The sequence below is a fragment of the Dama dama genome, chromosome 30 (assembly GCF_033118175.1).
Source record: "Dama dama isolate Ldn47 chromosome 30, ASM3311817v1, whole genome shotgun sequence".
NCBI lineage: Eukaryota > Metazoa > Chordata > Mammalia > Artiodactyla > Cervidae > Dama > Dama dama.
Window position 1 is genome coordinate 73,572,599 of NC_083710.1, and position 22,718 is coordinate 73,595,316.

At 38.6% G+C, this 22,718-nt stretch overlaps 1 protein-coding gene across 1 annotated transcript in view; it reads right to left on the reverse strand.

The window, feature by feature from the left end:
• The window catches only part of LOC133049362 (ATP-binding cassette sub-family C member 4-like), a 109,241-nt gene that overhangs the window by 36,353 nt on the left and 50,170 nt on the right, over window positions 1-22,718 (reverse strand). Inside the window, exons 15-20 of the mRNA XM_061133339.1 lie at window positions 21,489-21,656; window positions 20,615-20,755; window positions 19,787-19,824; window positions 19,332-19,408; window positions 8,527-8,673; window positions 1,452-1,531 (exon numbers count right to left, since the gene is read on the reverse strand). Of these exons, the coding sequence (XP_060989322.1) occupies window positions 1,452-1,531; window positions 8,527-8,673; window positions 19,332-19,408; window positions 19,787-19,824; window positions 20,615-20,755; window positions 21,489-21,656 (651 nt within the window). The remainder of the gene's footprint in view (window positions 1-1,451; window positions 1,532-8,526; window positions 8,674-19,331; window positions 19,409-19,786; window positions 19,825-20,614; window positions 20,756-21,488; window positions 21,657-22,718) is intronic.

Below are 22,718 nucleotides of genomic sequence, written 5' to 3' on the forward strand. Positions count from 1 at the left end.
CAAGTTCACAGACAAAACAAAGGCAGTGTAATCATCTTTTGACAGGAAAGAGTTCTCTGTAGGATGCACTCTTTGTCTTAATCTTAAACCGGATACCCCTGTATTCTATGTATCTTTGGGCTTAGCACAACCTGCAGGTCTTTCAGTCACACAATGTGCTGTGCTTAGTCACTCAGTTGTGTCCAGCTCTTTGTGACCCCATGGACTGTAGCCCACCAGGCTCTTTTGTCCATGAGGATTCTCAAGGCAAGACTACCAGAGGGGTTTGCCATTCCCTCCTCCAGGAGATCTTCCCAACTCATGGATCAAACCCAGGCCTGCTTTATTGCAGGTGGATTCTTTACCATCTGAGCCACCAGGGAAGCCCTGATCACACAATACCTTGCTTAATGTGTTGATTCTTTCCATGGATCACAGTGGAAATGAAGAATGATTAATTGAAGGATAACTTGATCTCTTCCCTAGCTTCCCCTTCACTAATTTGTGAACAAGATAGCATCTGAAGAAAGAGCATGAGAAGTCGACAAACCTGCACACAGTGGGGGACGTTGATGACTCTGACCTCCATCTCCCTGATCACCTGTAATTACTTCCTTTTTTCCCTTTAAAAACTTTCATGGTTGAGCAGACTCTTCAGAGGTAGTTTTTGGGGGACACTGAGTCCACCATCTCCCCATCTCCCAATTGCTGGCATTCGGGTTAAAGGCAATTATTCTTCCTACTAACATTTATGAGTACTGATCTTGTAAGCAGTGAGCAGTGGGACCTGGTTTGATAACATCTGGATAGAAGATATTTCTGTAGGGTTGTTTGTTTGCTTAAATACCTTAAGTTACAGCACTCAACATGTGAAAAGTTACCTACAAAAACAAAATTTCTGAGATGACTTTGATCCCATGCTCACATTATTGGCTTAGATGCACTTGCCTTTAAAGGCTTTGTATCTTCAACAACTCCTCTCTACTGTCCTGGTAAAGGTATTATTTTCACCGTATTATTACATATCTTTCTAAGTAATTACACCTGGCTTTATTCAAAACAAAACAAAAAAGTTGCAGTAAATATGTGTCCTTTGTGGTAATAGAATGCATAATTTAGCTCATCTAAGCTATCTCTCTATGAGAGGTGCTTGTTTCTGTTACGAAATGTGCTCACAGTAAAGGGAATCCACCCCAGACACCTGGAAGGCAGAGGTAGAACCACTTGCCCAGCATGTCCCGCTGCTTCAGACCAACCTTGACATAACTGTGTAGCCACTCCTGCCCCAGGAGTTACTAATGTTAACTCAGCCTCCCAATCACAACCACTCCTTTCTCTCACAACCATGATCTTTACTGAAGGTAAAGAAGCACATTGCCAGACTGAAGCCCACCCTTAGCCAGTGTGAAAAGGCCTTGAAAAACAGCACTTTACTATTCCCTGTGAGAGCTCTGACAGGACTGCTTTGTTACCTGAATTAAATCTTGAAATGTCAGGGGCAGTAAGTCATCCATACGCCCGATGTCTTTGCAGAAACGATTTAAAATTCTTCCTGAAAGAACAGGATATGAGAAATTACTCATTTCCCCAGTCACGCCCTTTAAGAGACAGAATTCATGAACAAATCAAAACAATATTTTTAAAGTACATATATATATATATTTAATATATTACAGAGTCATATGAAATATGCCAATGTCTGTGGTAAAGAAAGAGAAAATAGGATGATACCTAGAGAAATAAAAATACCAAATGACTGCTAGTGGGGAATTGAAATTGAGGCATTATTTTTTAAAAGAATTGGTGGGGGGACTCTTGTGGCAGTATCAAGAAAGATTGGTGGATTTGAGGAAGTTTCCTCCTTTATGTCCATCCCACCTGAGATACCTACCAAGTGACAAACTGGTAAACAACTACAAAATACTTAAGTTAATCCCAATTGTTACACTAATTTTTAAATAAATATAGTTACAAACTCTCCAATATTTTTTTTCCTTAAAAAAGTTTATAGCACCTTACATTTTGAAAAATTATGGATTCCTGCCATTTCCAAGTTGTAAGCTTACTACAGGGGTAATAAATTGTTATTTTTAGAGGTACAGCAGGTGGGACAAACACAGACTCATGCTTAAGCATCCAAGAAGACCAGAAGGATGTAGGCAGGAAAACAGAAATTTTTTTTTTTAGGAAAACAGAAATATTTCTTAATGACTAAAAGATAATTTATCATCATTGATTTTATTTCCCTTCTCAGAATCCATGAAAACAATATATCCTAAAGACTGCACGTTTGGAAGATTGTCACTGAGCAGGATCTCTGATAAAAGCCATGGAGCATGTCCACTGGAAAATGCCCATATGCATTGTTTTATGATTTGGGGGGATTCTTAAACCATGAACCACAAGAACTGGGGTGGCCATGAGAGACGTGGACCAGGTGAGAAATGCTGATTCTGGGGGAACAGGACACCACCTGTCACTTGACTCCTCCTGTCACAGGAATGCACTCCTAAAAAGTACATGCACTTTGTCTCCAAGAGGGGTATTTTTCCTGGCGCAGTGCACCTCTAATGCCCTTCAGGGCAAAATGCAGTCTGTAGCTCCTATCTTTGGGAGAATTATAACTGCGAAAATTTGAAACCTCTGTCATGCAGCAGATCTCTGAAACATTAGATGGTATATGGAAACTACTATCACAAAAATCCTCTGACGTTTTACAAACTATTTTTGGTTTTCTTTTTCATTAAATATTTATAAGCGAGTTCTACAGGATGACAGAATCATTGCATTTCATAGCTTCAGGTCTTTCAGACATGATTGAGGCTGAATGCAAGACTCAGGACGAGTAGATGCTCCCTGCCTAACACACACAGCTACCTGACAGCCAGGTGTTCATTGAGTAAGTGCTGTTTTCACTCAGGTCTGTCTACCCAAAACTACGCATTTCTTCACCTTCCTCAATGCCATTATATATCCCAAATGGTAAGTTACAACATTTACATGGTTAGTTTACTAATGCTAATTGGGCAGTATTTATAGGAGAGTTGTATTTATTCTGTTGCATTTGTTATACCTTTAACAGCTTTAAAAATATAATCTATAGTTTATAAGAACTGACCAGGAATCTCATTTTTATCCCAGGTTGCTTTAACCATATTTTGCATAATAGGAAGTTTTAAAGTATCAGATTGTCCGTGTGTTAGAAATGCAGAAAGACTGCCTGGATTTAACCGGACTGAACAAGCCACAGAATGTCTCTAAAAACATCCTGCAATAAAATTTGAAGCCTTGACAATCTAAAACTGCCTTAGGTCAACTTTAATTTTCACTTGTGACATTTTTCATTTTGCATACTTTTTGAAAAAGCTGAATACATAGGCATTCTACATTTTGACCCGTTATAACCTTTTTTTAAAAATATAGTAAGTTCCTGCTACTCTTAAAAAGTACATCCACTTCCCTGGAATAATTCCAATGTTCCTTTTAAATAGAACTTATAACTTTATAAAATTTCCAGCTGTCTATTACACAATAGGCCTGTAAGAAACTTTTGCCTTATCATTTTCAAGCAAAAAGTAAACCAGATGTTTGGTGCTTATATGCAAAATTAAGCTCTCCCTGTGAAACCAAATTAAAATGAACTCATGAGTGAAGCAAAGCCCTGATGAAAACAGAAACAAAGACAAAACAAGCAAACAAACATAAAACATACTGTGGCTTTTTTGTGGCTTATTGGTCTTAGTCACTTGTTCACTTTTCCTTGCATCTGGGAAATCACACACATCGTTTCCCATTCCCAATTGTTCTATAAAATTTATAATATTAATTTGGATTTTATAGAAGAAAAAGACCAAAAAATCCATAACGTTTCACCAGGTCACTTAATCAAAAAATCAGTTAATGCCAGGTATTTGCTATGCATTTCTTTAAATGCTTTACATGTATTAATTCTCCTCATTCTCACACACAAAAATGTTGAGAATATTACTGTACTATTATCTCTACTCTACAGAAAGAGTTGAGGTCAACAGAGGTTAAACTTGACAAAGGTCTGTCTCTCGGTGGCTGGGATGGGACTCACATTCAGAAGAGCTGACTCCAAAGTCTGTTTTCTTTACCAAGGGTCACATGGATCCCACATGACATAGTGGTTCAAAACCACTATTGAAAAATAAAAACCATTCAATTTAGTCTGGGTAAAGTCTAGAGTCATTTTTATTTGCTGCTTAATTTTCAAACTTTAAATTTCACAACTCTTTAATAGAATCTATTGATAGGGATCTTATTCCAGTGTGACAGTCTAATTCAAAAGGAGCCTTTCTCTCTCACACACACACACCACTCTGAATCAGTGCTGCTTAAGATAACTGTGCTTCTGTCAAGAGGATCTTGACTGTGCCAGTGAAGTGACTGGCACAGCTATTACAAAGCTCTGTTCTAGCAGAACTGAGACATTGGAAAATCTCCGCCTTCATCCCAACTCCATGTCCATTAATAGATTTTAAATGTATACAGATGACAAGCAATGTTTCATCTCTTATCTGACATCAAATTTTAAAAAAATGTACATAACAATTAAGGGAAGAGAAAACATGAGGTATATTTTCAAAAATACTCAATGTTTATCCAAAATCTGTAAGGTACTCATTTTAGTACCTAAGACTTCAAACCTTAATCTCATCTAGAAAGCAGTCATTGGATACAGCAAGAATCAAGAGAAGACATACCTGAAAACCAGGCCAATTAAGCATGAAACTCCTACAGTTGCTTTGTGAAGGGAGATGGGAGTGGTTAGAAAATTTGGCACCAAAAGGAATTAAACCTCCTTCAGTTTTAAGCATTTCCCATTGTAGGAGTGAAATCTACTCACTGGGTCTAAAACATTGGACAATTTGTTAATAGAACTAGCTGATCTTGTAAGATAAACCACTAATTGTCTAGGTTACACAGGTCCTGCCTTTTATACCTTTTGTTAATCTGACTATTTGTCTCACAAGTATTCACTTAATCTTAAATCAAGGAAAAACAGTTTTCTAGTAACACTGATGACTCTTCATTTTGAAATAGGTATTTATTTTCCTTCCATTCACAGGGCTATGTCAAGACTAACATTTAAAAATTGGCATTCCTCCCTTTTACCTCTTAAGGGCCTGTAGTTTATAAAGTAAAACAATTAGGTATCAAATATTTGACCCTCCTAAGATTCATCTTCAATGCACATTAAATCCCAGGGAAATGTATTAGGTGTTGGCAATTTTGTCTCCTTTATTGACAGACAGCAGAATTTTGGCAATTTTATTTCTTTGACTGACAGAAAACAGAACTTGGAAGCTTGATTGACAGACAACAGAACTTTATGGTTCCATGAAACAGCTTCCAGTGAACTAATATATGTGGTTTTCTCTTCATGACATCACATACCAGAAACAAAGTCCACCCTAAATTATGTATTACAAATTATACTTTTGAAAACAAAAGATAGGAAAGAGTTCAATTTAATCTACCACTAAATGAGTAGGTAATTGATTGACCCCAAACCTTTTGGGCAAACTAGGCTTATCTTTGTGGTACTTATTTGGGCTTGAATTTTCTTGAAGGAATGAAGTCCTGCTAATAGATATAGAGGGGGAAGCAAGATAAACATTAGTGTGCTTGCTGCTTTAACAACAGTGAACTTGAAGATTTAAACTTGGTCCCAAATTCTTGAATAATAAATGAATTAAGTGTCTATAGCAAAAACCACTACAATATTATAAAGTAATTAGCCTCTAACTAATAAAAATAAATGGAACAAAAAAAAAAAAAAAAGAAGCCTATAGGTCTTGAACATGAAGAACCTGGCTAACTGTGGTCATGAGACCTCAGAAGCTGAGATAACAGAAATTCAGTTCCTTTTAATGCTCCCATCTTTACAAGTGTAGTTTTCACATTAACAGGCAAAGTGGAGCAACTTCACAGCCATAATAGTATGGGCTCCTCCAGTCACTTCCTTGTTCTAACTTCCTAATACGATGAGATCTGTGTGGGCCACTGCATCTTACCATCCTGTGCTCCTCACAGTGCCTGAACCAAAAACAACATGCACTGAATAAATCTACACAAGACGTTGCTCTCAACATTCTTACTTAATCTTCACAACACTCTTGTAAAACAGGAAGAGCAGCATCTCTATTTCACAGGAGATGAAGTTCCTAGACACCATGTCACCATTGTCACTAAGGCTCATTAGGCACCAACCATGTGCTAAGCACTGTGAATGTATTAACGAACTTGGCACAGTGGTAAAGAATCTGACTGCCAATGCAGGAGATGCAAGAGATGCAGGTTTGATCCCTGGGTCAGAAAGACGCCCTGGAGTCAGAAATGGCAACCCATCCCAGTATTCTTGCCTAGAAAATTCCATGGACAGAGGAGCCTGGTGGGCTATAGTTCATGGGGTCGCAAAGAGTTGCACACGACTAAGTGACTGAGCACAACAATGCCCACAACATTAAGATCAGTTAGGTGTGAATAGACTCCTCATTTTACAGATAAGAAAACCAAGAGACAGAGAATTGAAGTTACAAACACATATATATTAACATCACTATAAAAAGTTATTACTATCAGCAACTAGCACCAGTACTGAACCCAAGCATTTGGCTCCAGAGTCCACACTTTTTCTTTTTCCCATTTAATTTTTTATTAGTTGGAGGCTAATTACTTTACAATATTGTAGTGGTTTTTGTCATACATTGACATGAATCAGCCATGGATTTAATGAGATGGATGAAACTGGAGCCCATTATACAGAGTGAAGTAAGCCAGAAAGATAAAGACCAATACAGTATACTAACACATATATATGGAATTTAGAAAGATGGTAACGATAACCCTATATCCAAAACAGAAAAAGAGACACAGATGTACAGAGAGTCCACACTTTTAAATCAAGGCAGACAACATCCTGCCTTGAGATCTGCCTGCCCAATAGTGTCCACCTTTTTAGGCCTACAGTCCTGTGGCTAGCTGATGACTAGGCCAAGGCTACTTCTGTCCGACCTCCAGCCCACCTCCCTTAACAGGCCCTGTCAATTATTACTTGCATAAACAAAGCCACCTGAGCCTCACAAAAAATCTAACCAACTAGATAAAGTGGGCATGTGCACTGATGAACTAACACCTCAAAGAAACCCAGTATGGAGGCTACCTTCCAAAATAGGATAGGTGAAAAACACAGAGTGGAGACATCAACCACCGGGAAACCTGCAGGGACACTCATATTGAGAAACTTACTACTGAGCATCCACCTGCTATGTACCACAAAGCCTCTTCTTACATGTCACCAAAATCCACTCTAAAACTATAGGGTTAATTTCATTGACGAGGATATTTACATTTCATCAATCTTCTAATTAATTTATCATTGCCATTTTAGGTAAACCTCAAAGTGTCAGCACATGCCAGAAGTGCTGTGATTCCAAAAATGGATGGGAAATGAAAGAAAGAAACACACAGCCTGTCTCATGGAGAGAAACTCCTTGTAAGAAGGTCCTTCCTAAAGAATAACTTGGCTTGTGGGCTGTGCTTAGTCGCTCAGTCGTGTCTGACTCTTTGCGACCCCATGGACTGCAGCCCACTGGGCTCCTCTGTCCATGGGGATTCTCCAGGCAAGAATACTGAAGTGTGTTGCCATGCCCTCCTCCAGGGGATCTTCCCAAATGAGGGTTCGAACCCAGGTCTCCCACATTGCAGGTGGATTCTTTATCATCTGAGCTTAACACCACGTAACACAGCCAACATTTTATTTTTTTTAATTTATTTTTTAATTAGAGGAAAATTGTTCCACAATGTTGTACTGGTTTCTGTCATACAACAAGGTGAGTTAGCCATAATTATACATATATCTCCTTCCTCTGGAGCCTCCCTCCCCTCTCCCCATTCCACCCCTCTAGGTTATCACAAAGTTCCAGGTTGGGCTCCTAGTGGTCTATATCAATTTCCCACCAGCTGTCTATTTTACACATGATAGTGTATCTGTGTCAGTGCTACTCTCCTTCCCCTGCTGTGTCCAGAAGTCCATTTTCTACATCTGAGTCTCCACTCCTTTCCTGCAAATAGATTCATCAGTACCATTTTTCTAGATTCCATATATATGCATTAATATACAATATTTGTTTTTATCCTTCTTTCTTATTTCACTCTGTATTAACAGGCTATAGGTTCATCCACCTCACAACCACTAACTCAAGTAGTCAACAACATTGAAATACATTTCCATCAAATGTATGGTGTTTTGTATGCCAGGCAACAAATGGGTTCCTAAATCATCCTGCAAAGTGAACATTTATTTTTCACAAGCGCAAATTGGAATAAAAGCTTATATGCTTCTATATTCAGATTTTCTCTGGTAGGAGGGAAAATATCAGTTTTTTATAGAAAATGGATCAATACACACAGTGATTTTCTTCCAAGCATCTCCCCCATTTTCAAACATAAGCTATAATAAGGCACCAAATGGGTTTGTTAACAACCATTTCTACTGAGAAAACTTAGTGTCTGACTTACCTATTGAGTTTCTATCGAAGAACAATACCAGAGATCTCAAAATGGACTCTACCATTTTGCTGTGCAAAGTTTGTGAAGAATTAACAAGGATGTGGAATAACAACAGTGATCTTGTGATGCCGAAAAGGATGGTAAATACATTTAAACCTGAAATAAAGAAACATCACTCAGCACAAGATCTCTTCTTTTTCCTCAATCATCCTAAAGCACAGCAAACACTTTATAAGTGAGTTATGTATTTTATTCTGTAAATACAATTTATGTATAAATTCATATACAATATAGAGTAAATTTATACATATAATAGATTCTATAAGAGTTTAATACAATCACAAGATACATTTATAAAGAATTTAAAAATCACTATGTCCCTCATAGTTAAATAGAAACCACATGGGGAAAACATTCAGTGTAAGCTACAATTTCAGGCTTTCCTAATTCAATTACATGTTCTAATAAAACTGAGAAGAAAGAAAATGATAAAATGCAGTCATCTTTCCTTCTCTGAATATCAAATCTTACTATTTACAACATGTCCCACAATTTAAAAGTGAGGTATGTCTTGGTACCAAACAAAAATTGACTTTAAGGCAATAAATAGTAGACTGAATAATGTACAAAATGAATATGTGATCTGAAAGGCAGATTACTGGAAATCACCCAATCAGAACAGCAGACAGATAGACAAATGAAAAAATAAATAAATAAATAAAAATGAATGCAATATAAGAGACCTATTTGATAACATAAAGCATGCTAATCTAGGCATAATAGAAATTCCTGAAGGAGAAGAAAGAGAAAAAAAAAAAAAAAGGATTAAAATGTATTTGAAGACACTATGGCAGAAAACGTTCCAAATCTAAAGAAGGAAACAGATATGCCAGTACAGAAGCAGAGGGTCCCAAACGAGATGAGCGTGAACAGACCTAAACCAAGACATATATAATTAAAATGGCAGAAGTTAAAGAGAAGATTCAAAGGCAGCAAGAGAAAAACAAAAGTTAATTACAAAGGAATCCCACCCACACCACGCCCCCAGTGGGGCCAAGGCTATTAGCTGTTATTTCTACAGAAAAGTTGCAGGTAAGAAGGGAATGGCAAGATATATTCAAGGTCCTGAAAGGGAAAAAAAAATATGCAACCTAGCATGCTCTATCCAGCAAGATGAGCATTTAGAATAGAATGAGAGGTAAATGTTCTCAGACAAGCAAAACCAAAAGAATACAGCAACACTAAACCTGTCCTAAAGGATACACTAAAAGTGACAGTGAAAGTTGCTCAGTCATGTCCAACTCTTTGTGATCCTGTGGACTACAGTCCACGGAATTCTCCAGGCCAGAATACTGGAGTGGGTAGCCTTTCCCTTCTCCAGGAGATCTTCCCAACCTAGGGATTGAACCCAGATCTCCCGCACTGCAGGCAGATTCTTTACCAGCTGTGTCAAAGGGAAGTCCAAGAATACTGGAGTGAGTAGCCTATCCCTTCTCCAGTGAATCTTCCAAACTCAGGAATTGAATCAGGGTCTCCTGCATTGTGGGCAGATTCTTTACCAACTGAGTTATCAGGGAAGCCTCCCACCATATACTAAAAGATCTTCTCTAAATAGAAAAGAAGCAAGAATCCATGGGGAAGAGAATATCACAGTTGGACAGCAAACCACTTACATAAGCCAACACACAGATTAAAAATGTTTTTCTGTGAAAGTGATAATAACCACAATGAACAGCAAAAGGATAAACATTAAGATGTATGAGGCACATCAAAATCATAAAATGGGACAGGAGAGTAAGAAAATGCAGATTTTTTTTTTTCAGAATGTGTTTAAGCGTATATGTTGTTATTAAGTCATGTTGCTAAGTTGCTAAGTCATGTTCAACTCTTGTGACCCTATTGATTACAATCTACCAGGCTCCTCTATCCATGGGACTTTCTAGGCAAGAATACTGGAGTAGGTTGTCATTTCCTTCTCCAGGGGATCTTCCCAGCCCAAGAACAGAAACCTTGTCTCTTGCATTGGCAGATGGATTCTTTACCACTGAGCTACCAGAGAAGCCCTAAGCTTATACGACTACCAGTTTAAAGCAAGTAGATAAAGGAAAACGTTAACGTAATTGAAAAAGAGGGTAACCATAAATCAAAAACATACAGTAGATTCACAAAAGTCAAGAAGAGAACAGAAGCATAATACAAAAGAAAATCATCAAAGCCAGAAGAGAAAAAAACAAAAGGAACAAAGAAGAAATAAAAATCAAGAGGAAAACAAAGTTTAATTGGTGATAAATATATACATATAAAAAATTACCTTAAATGTCAAAGAACTAAACACACAAAAGACACAAAGTGGCATACTGAATAAAAATAATAAGAGCATACAATACACTGCTTATACGAGACCTGCTTCAGGGCAAAGGACGCACATAGATTGAAAGTGAGGGGATAGAAATAGATATTTCATGAAATAACAAGAAAGTGGAGGCAATAATACTCAGACAAAATAGACTTTAAAACAAAGATTATACAGAAAGATATAGAAGGACACTATAGGAAGATAGTACACTTGTCAACATATATGCACCCAATATAGGAACATCCAAATACATAGAACAAATGCTGATAGACATAAAGGAGAAATTGATGGGGATGCAATAATAGTAGGAGAATTTAACACCTCACTCACATCTACTGACAAATCTTCTAGACAGAGAATCAAGCAACAGAGATCTTAAATGAACAATAGAAAAATCAGACTTACTAGGTATTTTCAGGACATCACATACAAATCACATCACAAAACCCCCCCAGAATATTCCTCCTTTTCAAGTGTAGATGGACCATTCTCTCGAATGGACTCATACTATGACACAAAACAAGTCTCAACAAATTTAAGAGGACAGAAATTATTTCAAGCATCCTTTCTGACCATGAATGCATTAAACTAAAAATCAACCACAGAAAAATAAGGAAAGAATGATTACATGGTGAGAGAGTCAATTCCTAGGCAGATTGATAAGAAGTCCAGGGGTCCCCAAGGAGAGAGGGGTCTGAAATTCTCAAGGAGGAAGAAAGGACAAACTTTTTTGTCCCTCTACATTCCTTAGGATTATATAACAATAGGAAAAGGAGTACGTCAAGGCTGTATATTGTCACCCTGCTTATTTAACTTATATGCAGAGTACATCATGAGAAATGTGGGGCTGGAAGAAGCACAAGCTGGAATCAAGATTGCTGGGAGAAATATCAGTAACCTCAGATATGCAGATGACACCACCCTTATGGCAGAGACTGAAGAGGAACTAAAAAGCCTCTTGATGAAAGTGAAAGAGGAGAGTGAAAAAGTTGGCTTAAAGTTTAACATTCAGAAAACTAAGATCATGGCATCTGGTCCCATCACCTCATGGGAAATAGATGGTGAGACAGTGGAAATAGTGTCAGACTTTATTTTTGGGGGGCTCCAAAATTACTGCGGATGGTGACTGCAGCCATGAAATTAAAAGACACTTACTCCTTGGAAGGAAAGTTATGACCAACCTAGGTAGCATGTTAGAAAGCAGAGACATTACTTTGCCAACAAAGGTCCGTCTGGTCAAGGCTATGGTTTTTCCTGTGGTCATGTATGGATGTGAGAGTTGGACTATAGAGAAAGCTGAGTGCCGAAAAATTGATGCTTTTGAACTGTGGTGTTGGAGAAGACTCTTGAAAGTCCCTTGGACTGCAAAGAGATCCAACCAGTCCATCCTAAAGGAGATCAGTCCTGGGTGTTCATTGGAAGGACTGATGCTGAAGCTGAAACTCCAGTACTTTGGCCACCTGATGCGAAGAGTTGACTCATTGGAAAAGACCCTGATGCTGGGAGGGATTGGGGGCAGGAGGAGAAGGGGACAACAGAGGATGAGATGGCTGGATGGCATCACCAACTCAATGGGCATGAGTTTGAGTAAACTCTGGGAGTTGGTGATGGACAGGGCGGCCTGGCGTGCTGCGATTCATGGGGTCACAAAGAGTCGGACACGACTGAGCAACTGAACTGAACTGAATGTATCCTGCTTGAGGACAGTCTCTGGAAAAAACCTTCTGGCTAATCCTATTATCTTAAAATGTAAATTATGGGAGTAGGTCTAGTGAGGTCTTTACAACCTCCAGATATTCTTTTGATTCACTGTAATAACTAATTAGAGAGTATATAACTCCATGGCTAACACTAGCAAGGGGGTACTCTTTCTGCCCTCTTCTGATGCCTATGTCAGAAGCTTTCTCTATCTCCTTTATACTTTAATAAAGCTTTATTACACAAAGCTCTGAGCAATCCAGCCTCGTCTCTGGCCCCAGATTGAATTCTTCTCCTCTGGAGGCCAAGAATCCCAGCCTCTTTTCCATGGTTCAGCAACAACCTTTCAATGGAAACTAAACAACATGTGGGATTTTCCAGGTGGTGCAGTGATAAAGAATCCTCCTACTGATGCAAGAGATGTGGGTTCAATACTTGGGTCGGGAAAATTCCCTGGAGTAGGAAATGGCAACCCACTCCTTGTCTGGAAAATCCCATGGACCGAGTAACCTGGTAGGCTATAGTCCATGGGATCACAAAGAGTCGACACAGCTGAGCAACTGAGTGCACACAGACAAAAAACATGTTACTTTAAAAAAAAAATGAATTAACCATTAAATCAAGGAGGAAATTTAAAAATACAAATGACAATAAAAACACAGCCATACAAAATCTATAGAGTGCAGCAAAAGCAGGTCTTAGAGGGAAGTTCATAGTAACATAGGTCTTCTTCAAGGAACAAGAAAAACCTCAAATAAACAACCTAACCTACCACCTAAAAGAATTAGAAAAAGAAGAACAAAACCTAAAATCAGCAGAAGGATGGACATAATAAATATCAGAGAGGAAATAAATATGTAAAAAATAGAAAAAAAAATCGATAAAACCAAGAGCTGGTTCTCTGAAAGGGTAAACAAAATTGGCAAGCCTCTGGTTAGACTTACCAAGAATAAAAGGAGAGAACCCAAATAAACAAAATATAAATCAAAGAGGATAAGTAACAAATGATTCTACAGATACACAAATAAACCGTGAACTGTATTTACTAACAAACTGGACAACCTATGAGAAATGGACAAGTTTCTAGACACATACAGCACATCAAAACTGAACCAAGAAGATATAGAAAAGTAGAGCAGACTGATCATTAGAAATGAAATAGAATCTGTAATTAAAAAAAAAAAAAAAACTCCCTACACACAAAAGTGCAGGACCAGATGACTTCACAGGTGAACTTTACCCAACAAAAAAGGAAGAGCTTATACCAATTCTTCTCAAATTCTTTCAAAAGACTGAAGTGAAGGGAATATTCCCAAAGACATTCCATAAAGCCACCATCATCCTGATACCAAAACCAGACAAAGATACTACCAAAAATGAAAATCATAGGACAATATCCTTGATGAATACAGAAATGTAAAAATTCTCAACAAATTATTAGCAAACTGAATCCAACAACACATAAAAAAATCATGCACTATAATTAAATTGGATTTATCCCAGGGTTATAAGTATGGTTTAACATATACAAATTACAAATTAATTGATATGGTACATCATATCAACAAAAGAAAACACAAAAACCACATGATCATCTTAAATACAGAAAAAGCATTTGATTAAATTTAACACCCATTCATGATAAAAACTCTTATGAAAGTAAGCACAGAGGAAGTAAATCTCAACAAGATGAAAACTGTTTATGACAAAGTGAAAGTATAAGTCTTTCATTCATGTCCAACTCTACAACTTCATGGACTGTATGCAGATCGCTAGGCTCCTCTGTCCATGGATTTTTCCAGGCAAGAATACTGGAGTGGGTAGCTATTCCCTTCTCCAGGGAATCTCCCCAACCCAGAGATCAAACCTGGGTTTTCTGCATTGCAGGCAGATTCTTTACCATCTGAGCCACCAGGGAAGCCCATTTATGACAAAGCACACGGCCAGTATAAAACTCAATGGTGAAAAGCTGAAAGCCTTCCTGTTAAAAATTTGGAGGAAGACAAGGATGCCCACTCTCACCAAGTCTATGCAACATAGTACTTGAAGTCCTAGCTACAGCCATAATTTAAGAAAAAGAAATCAAAGTTATCCACATTTGGAGGGGAGAGGTAAAATTATCACTATATGCAGATGATAATATATATATAAAACTGTAAAGACTCCACACAAAAACTAATAGAACTGGTAAATGAATTTAGCAAGGCAGAAGGATACAAGATTGACACAGTGAACCAAGTTATTTTTTTTATACTCATAATGAAACATTATAAAAAGAATGTAAAAACAAATAAAAATCACATTGAAAAACTTAAAATACCCAGGAATAAACATGACCAAGGAGGTGAAAGATTTATAAAACATTAAAAGAAGAAGCTGAACATGATCCAAAAGAAATGGAAAGATATCCCATGCTCTTGGATTGGAAGAATTAATACTGTTAATACTGTTAGAATGGCCATACTACCCAAAGCAATCTATAGATTTAACAAGATCCCTATCAAATTATCCATGAAATTTTTCATGAAACTATAACAAATACAGCTAAAATTTATATGGAACCACAAGAAACCTAGAGCTGCCAAAGCAATCCTGAGGAGAAAGAACAAAGCAGGGGTCATAGCCCTCCCAGACTTCAGATGATAGTACAAAGCTATAGTAATCAAAATGGTGTGGTTTTGGCACAAAAATTGACTATGAATAAATGGAATAGAGAGCCGAGAAATAAATGCATACACCTTCAACACCTGTTAAAGTTAATCGTCAATGGAAGAGGCAAGACTTGTATATTATATACAATGTATATTATAAAAGACAATATCTTCAGTAAGTAGTTTTGGGAAAGTTGGACAGCTGTATGTAAATCACTGAAGTTAAAACGACTCTCACACCATACATAAAAATAAACTCCAAATGGCTTAAAGACATAAATATGACATGACACCATAAGACTCCTAGAAGAGAACACAGGTAAAACTTCCTCTCACATAAATTGTACCAATGATTTCTTAGATCAGTCTCCCAAGGCGATAGAAATAAAAGCAAAAATAAAGAAATGGGACCTAATCAAACTTATAAGCTTCTGTACAGCAAAGGAAACCATAAAAAAAAATGGAAAGACAACCTACAGACTGAGAAAAAAATCTTTGAAAATGATGCGATTGACAAAGGCTTAATTTTCAAAATCTAAAAACAGCTTATACAATGATCAAAAAAACCAAACCTGCTCAAAAAATGGACAGATGACATAAATAGACATTTTTCCAAAGAAGACACACACAGATATATGACAACTGCTGCTGCTGCTAAGTCACTTCAGTCGTGTCCGACTCTGTGCGACCCCATCCCTGGGATTCTCCAGGCAAGAACATTGGAGTGGGTTGCCATTTCCTTCTCCAATATATGACAACAGGTATATACAAATATGCTTATCATTGTTAGTTATGAAATGAAAAGCAAAACTACGATAAGGTATCACTCAACATCAGTCATAATGACCATCATTGAAAAATACAAATAACAGATGTTAAAGAGGGTGTGGTGAAAAGGGAACATATGTACACTGTTGGTAGGAATGTAAACTGAGGCAATCACTGTGGCAAACAGTGGAGGGTCTTCAAAAAGCTAAAAATAAAGTTGCCTTCAGTTCAGTTCAGGTGTTCAGTCATGTCCAACTCTTTCAGACACTATGGACTGCAGAACGCCAGGCCTCCATGTCCATCACCAACTTAGGGAGTTTACTCAAACTCACGTCCATTGAGTCAGTGATACCATCCAAACATCTTATTCTCTGTCATCCCTGTCTCCTCCTGCCTTCAATCTTTGCCAGCATCAGGGTCTTTTCAAATGAATTAGTTATTTGCATCATGTGGTCAAATTATTGGAGTTTCTGCTTCAACATCAGTCCTTCAAATGAACACCCAGGACTGATTACCTTAAGGATGGACTGGTTGGATCTCCTTGCAGTCCAAGGAACTCTCAAGAGTCTTCTCCAACACCACAGTTCAAAAACATCAATTCTTCAGTGCTCAGCTTTCTCTATAGTCCAACTCTCACATCCATACATGACTACTGGAAAATCCATAGCTTTGACGAGATGGACCTTTGTTGGCAAAGTAATGTCTCTGCTTTTAAATATGCTGTCTAGGTTGGTCATAACTTTTCTTCCAAGGAGCAAGCATCTTTTAATTTCATAGCTAATGACAACATCTGCAGTGATTTTGGAGCCCCAAAAAATAATCTGGCACTGTTTCCACTGTTTCCCCATCTATTTGCCATGAAGTGATGGGACCGGATGCCATGATCTTAGTTTTCTGAATGTTGAGTTTTAAGCAAACTTTTTCACTCTCCACTTTCACTTTCATCAAGAGGCTCTTTAGTTCTTTACTTTCTGCCATAAGGGTGTTGTCATCTACATATCTGAGGTTATTGATATTTCTCCCAGAAATTTTGATTCCAGCTTGGGCTTCATCCAGCACAGCATTTCCCATGATGTACTCTGCTTATAACTTAAATAAGCAGGATGACAACATACAGCCTTGATGTACTCTTTTCCTGAATTGGAATCAGTCTGTTGTTCCATGTCCAGTTCTAACTGTTGCTTCCTGACCTGCATACAGCTTTCTTAGGAGGCAGAGCAGGTGGTCTGGTATTCTCATCTGTTTAAGAATTTTTTACAGTTTGTTGTGATCCACACAGTCAACGGCTTTGGCATAGTCAATAAAGCAGAAGTAGATGTTTTTCTGGAACTCTCTGGCTTTTTCAATGATCCAATGGATGTTGGCAATCTGATCTCTGGTTCCTCTGCCTTTTCTAAATCCAGCTTGGACATCTGGAAGTTCATGGTTCATGTGCTATTGAAGCCTAGCTTGGAGAATTTTGAGCATTACTTTACTAGCATGTGAGATGAGTGCAACTGTGCAACAGTTCAAGAATTCTTTGACACTGCCTTTCTTTGGGATTGGAATGAAAACTGCCCTCTTCCAGTCCTGTGGCCACTGCTGAGTTTTCCAAGTTTGCTGGCATACTAAGTGCAGCACTTTCACAGCATCATCTTTTAGGATTGGAAATAGATCAACTGGAATTTCATCACCTCCACTAGCTTTGTTCATAGTGATGCTTCCTAAGGGCCAGTTGCCTTTGCATTCCAGGATGTCTGGCTCTAGGTGAGTGATCATGATTATCTGGGTCATGAAGATCTTTTTTGTACAGTTCTTCTGTGTATTCTTGCCACCTCTTCTTAATATCTTCTGCTTCTGTTAGGTCCATATCATTTCTGTCCTTCCTTGTGCCCATCTTTGCATGAAATGTTCCTGTGGTATCTAATTTTCCTGAAGAGATCTCTAGTCTTTCCCATTCTACTGTTTTCCTCTATTTCTTTGCACTGATCACTGTGGAAGGCTTTCTTATCTCTCCTTGTGATTCTTTGAAACTCCACATTCTAATGGGTATATCTTTCCTTTTCTCCTTTGCCTTTCACATCTCTTTTTTTCAGAGCTATTTGTAAGGCCTCATAAGACAACCAGTTTGCCTTTTTCATTTCTTTTTCTTGGGGATAGTCTTGATCCCTGCCTCCTGTATAATGTCATGAACCTCCGTCCATAGTTCTTTAGGCACTCTATCAGATCTAATCCCTTGAATCTATTTCTCACTTCCACTATATAATTGCAAGGGATTTGATTTAAGTCATACCTGAATGGTCTAGTTGTTTTCCCTACTTTCTTCATTTTAAGTCTGAAGTTGGCAATAAGGAGTTTATGACCTGAGCCACAGTCAGCTCCCAGTCTTAATTTTACTGACTGTATAGAGCTTCTTCATTTTTGGCTGCAAAAAATAAAATCAGTCTGATTTTGGTATTGACCATCTGGTGATGTCCAAGTGTAAAGTTGTCATATGATCCTGCAATTCCACTCCTGGGCATATATCCAAAGAAAACTAATTTGAAATGATACATCAACCCTGTGTTCACTGCATTACTATTTACAGTAGTCAAGACATAGACACAATCTCAATATTCATCAACAGATAAATGGATAAAGACGATGTGGTATACACACACACACACATAATGGAATACTGATCCGCCATAAAAAAGAATGAAATAATGCAGCATGAAACTTGCAGCAACATGAATGGGCCTAGAGATTATCAAACTAAGTGAAGTAAATCAGAAAGAGAAAGACAAACATCTATCACTTACATGTGGAATCTAAAATATGATACAAATAAACTTATCTACAAAACAGAAACAGACCCACAGAGAGAGCAGATCTGTGGTTGCCAAGGGGAAGAAGGGTAGGAGAGGGGTGGACTGGGCATCTGGGGTGAGCAGATGCAAACTATTATACAGAGAGTGGATAACAAGATCCTACTGCATAGCACAGGGAATGGTATTCCATAGTCTGTAACAAACCTTAATGGCATATAATATGAAAAATATATAAGCACATATATATTCATATATACATATATATCATTCTATATATATGAAACTGAATCACTGCTGTACAGGAGAAATCAACAAAACTATACTAAATCAACTATATGTCAATAAAATAAATTTTTTAAAAAGTCTTCATTCAATCTCTTTCTTCTAGTCAATTTTAAAAATAATCATTCCAATTAATTCACAGAGTAAATGCAACTCAGACTTAATCTGTTAAGACATTACTGAATTACTCCTGGAAGCCCTAGTTGCTCACACAAGCTAACTGAAAGCATTTCACACTCCTGTATAATAGAGTAGAAGATTCCACTTTACCTGAATAAACTGCTATGTACCAGTTCAGATCAATCGTCGTTTCATTTCTATTAACACTGACGTCATGTTCATCCGCCCTATGGAATAGGGAAGAGAAAAAAATGCAATAGATAGAATTAGGTAAAGACAAAAATTTAACCTCAATTTAGGAGACATGGTTTATGCTGGAAAATGATTCCCAGCTCATGGGGCCAGGTGTTCCTCCACCTTATAAAAATTCAACTTGAATCATGAGTTTCAGTTTTCAAAACTGTCTGCGAGGAAGCTACTGAGGGTCAGACATAGGGAGAGACCATGGGAGGGTCATATTCCCCCAACAGGAACTTTTTCTTCAGGGAAACTATGTGAGGGTCAGAAGAGGAGACTGAACAAGCTCCACCTCTCCCGCTGATTCTGTGGGAAGCGGGGCTTCCCATAGACTTTCAGCACTTTGGGTTAGACCAAGAATCACTCACCAGTCTTGAAGCCACCAGTCCTGCAGGGCGTAGGCGACCTGGAGCAGGAAACACAGTCACTCAGACACTGACGTCACTGAGTCCCACCCCGCTCACAGGATGGGGGAGGGGAAGGCTCCAGGACACGGAGGCGGTCCTTCTGGCTCAGGTCTGCGCCAAGCCCCTCACCCCAGATGGCCACAGGTCAGGGGAGGGCACGCTATATTTTAATATCTCCAAAAGACATTGTTCTTTTCCTAGAAGCTCTCTGTCATGTATACACAACACCAGTAAAGCTCACTTATTCAGCTCCCCACAAAAAATGCTTTTCAATGCAAATCCAGATGGACTGCAAATATAGTAATAATAGTGTAAATGTTGGAGTTATTCAAATCAAAGAAACTTAATAGGTACTGTGATGGTCAGTTTTCTATGTCAGCTTGGCCAGGCCAGTCTCCAATGATTCAAACACCGGTCTTGACATTGCCATGAAGGTATTTTGCAAATGTGGTTCACATCCATCATGAGAACTGAAGTAGAGGAGATCACCCCCAAGACTGTGATGGCCTCATCCAGTCAGTCAGAGGCCTGAAGAGCAAAACCTGAGGCTTCTTGGAGGAGGAAGAAATTCTGCCTCAAGACAGCAGCATAGCTCCTGCCTGAGGTTCCAGCCTTCAGGCCTGCTTTCCTGATTTCACATTCACCCAGCTAGATCCCACAACTGAATAAGCCAATTCTTTGAGATAAATCTCTTCATATACATATTGAGAATAGTGATAACATAAATAAAGTATAAATAATACGTAAACACCAAGCTGAGGGCATACCAAAAAATGTCTCTTTATTTACCTGAGCTGCAATGTTCACTAGAATAAGGAAAATGATGATAAACCAGTGAGCACTGGCTGTGAAGTAATTCTTGTAGGTCTTGCAACCAACTTGTCCCTTTGAATGGTCCTCTAGGGGTAGTTTAACCAGTATATCCTCAGTCTGTGAGGGGAAAAATGGCAGTGAGAGATAAAATATTAAGTAATCGATTCCTGAATATCAGAAGTTCAAAAGTAACTTTATTGCAAAAATGTGGGGACACACACAAAACTCATATGCTAGCAAGAGTGAAAGATAGCCCATCTTCTAAAGAGAAGTGTGTGGAAATATCTAGACAAACCACATATGCATTTATGCTTGGACCCAGCCATCCCACTCCTAGGAATCTATTAGAAATAAGAAAACATCATCTGCATGAGGTTATTCATGGTTGGGTGGCTTTGCTTAAAGTCAATCACGACTCTCAACACAAGCACAACATACCCTATTCAAGTATAAATGCAGAAGCTTGTTCAAAATAACACAGAATGATATGGAACTAACGTTTAGCTCTTAATCTTTTATTTTGTCATTCAATGATGGAAACATAAAACATAACTGAGTCTCAAAATACTAGCCAACTACAGTAAACTAAGCTCACACAGCAAGTTGGAGTAAGGTGAATCTGGGTAGCAGGGGGCAGCATGTGATCAAAATCTATGTGGCTCCTGAATTTCAGAGAGTGATTCCTGAGTGTGGAATGTGAGGGACTAATCTGAACACTTATCAGGATCATCCAGGCTCCTGGGTTTGGATGTCAAGGAGGACCTGTGTATATATAACCGGAGCAGACCAAAGGCCCACGAGGCCTCCAAGAGCAGACAGGCCAGGGCATGTTGCAAGATGAGAAACTTACATCATGGTCCTCTGGGGCCGCATCTTTCACTGAGGGTGTGGAAGACTCTTGAGGCTGGTCTGGAGACTTGGAAGATGGTTCAGACTCCTCAGTCTTCTTTGAAAGGGAACCAGAATCTATTCTGGATTTTAGGAACTCAGTGTAAGGCCCCTTTTGCCCCATTTCACCCTAAAATTAAAAAAAAAAAACACTGAAAAGAATGTATTTGCATTTGGTAATACTACTGCTGCTGCTGCTGCTAAGTCACTTCAGTCGTGTCTGACTCTGTGCGACCCCATAGATGGCAGCCCACCAGGCTCCCCCATCCCTGGGATTCTCCAGGCAAGATCATTGGAGTGGGTTGCCATTTCCTTTTCCAATGCATAAAAGTGAAAAGTGAAAGTGAAGTCGCTTAGTCGTGTCCTACTAGTAGCGACCCCATGGACTACAGCCTACCAGGCTCCCCCACCCATGGGATTTTCCAGGGGAGAGTATGGGAGTGGGTTGCCATTGCCTTCTCCTTGGTAATACTAATCTAATATAAATGCTAATCAAGAGAAGTAAACGATCTTAAGTTATGATTTTTGTAAGAAAGTTATCATTAGGTTTGAAATTCTTGTGGACAAATCTAGTTCAGTTCAGCTTGACACAGAACTGAGCGTTGTGTTCTCTGCCAAACCCTGTGTTAGGTGCTGGGGGATATGAAAGAAATGTGTGCTCATGTGTTAAAGATGGAGACCATTAACATAATAAATGGCAGGCCACTCCAGTATTCTTTCCTGGTAAATCCCATGGACAGAGTAGCCGGGTGGGCTACAGTCCATGGGGTTGCAAAGAGTCAGACATGACTGAGCAACTAAACAACAACATGTTTGAGAAATCTGAGCCCCACATTCCTAGGGGAGTGGAGAATCTACACAGGGAACTACTTCTAGGGAGGTAGAGGTCCTGCATTTTAATAATCTTTCCCGGAGTAGAACTTCACTTGATAAGTGAGGGATCTGGCCAGGGGCCTGTGGAACAGACAAGGGTTTAGGACACTGTTGCTGAGGCCCAGAGGCAAACAAGCCAAGACTGAAGCATCAACCAACCAGTAAGCCTGAAATATTCTCATTTATCTCCAGTCCACCACCAACCTAGCGTAGGAGTTGTGGATTGAACAGTAGCCCCCAAAAGTATGTTCAAGACCTAAACATGACATCTGTGGATATGACCTTATTGAGATACAGGCTCTTTGCAGAGGTAATCAAG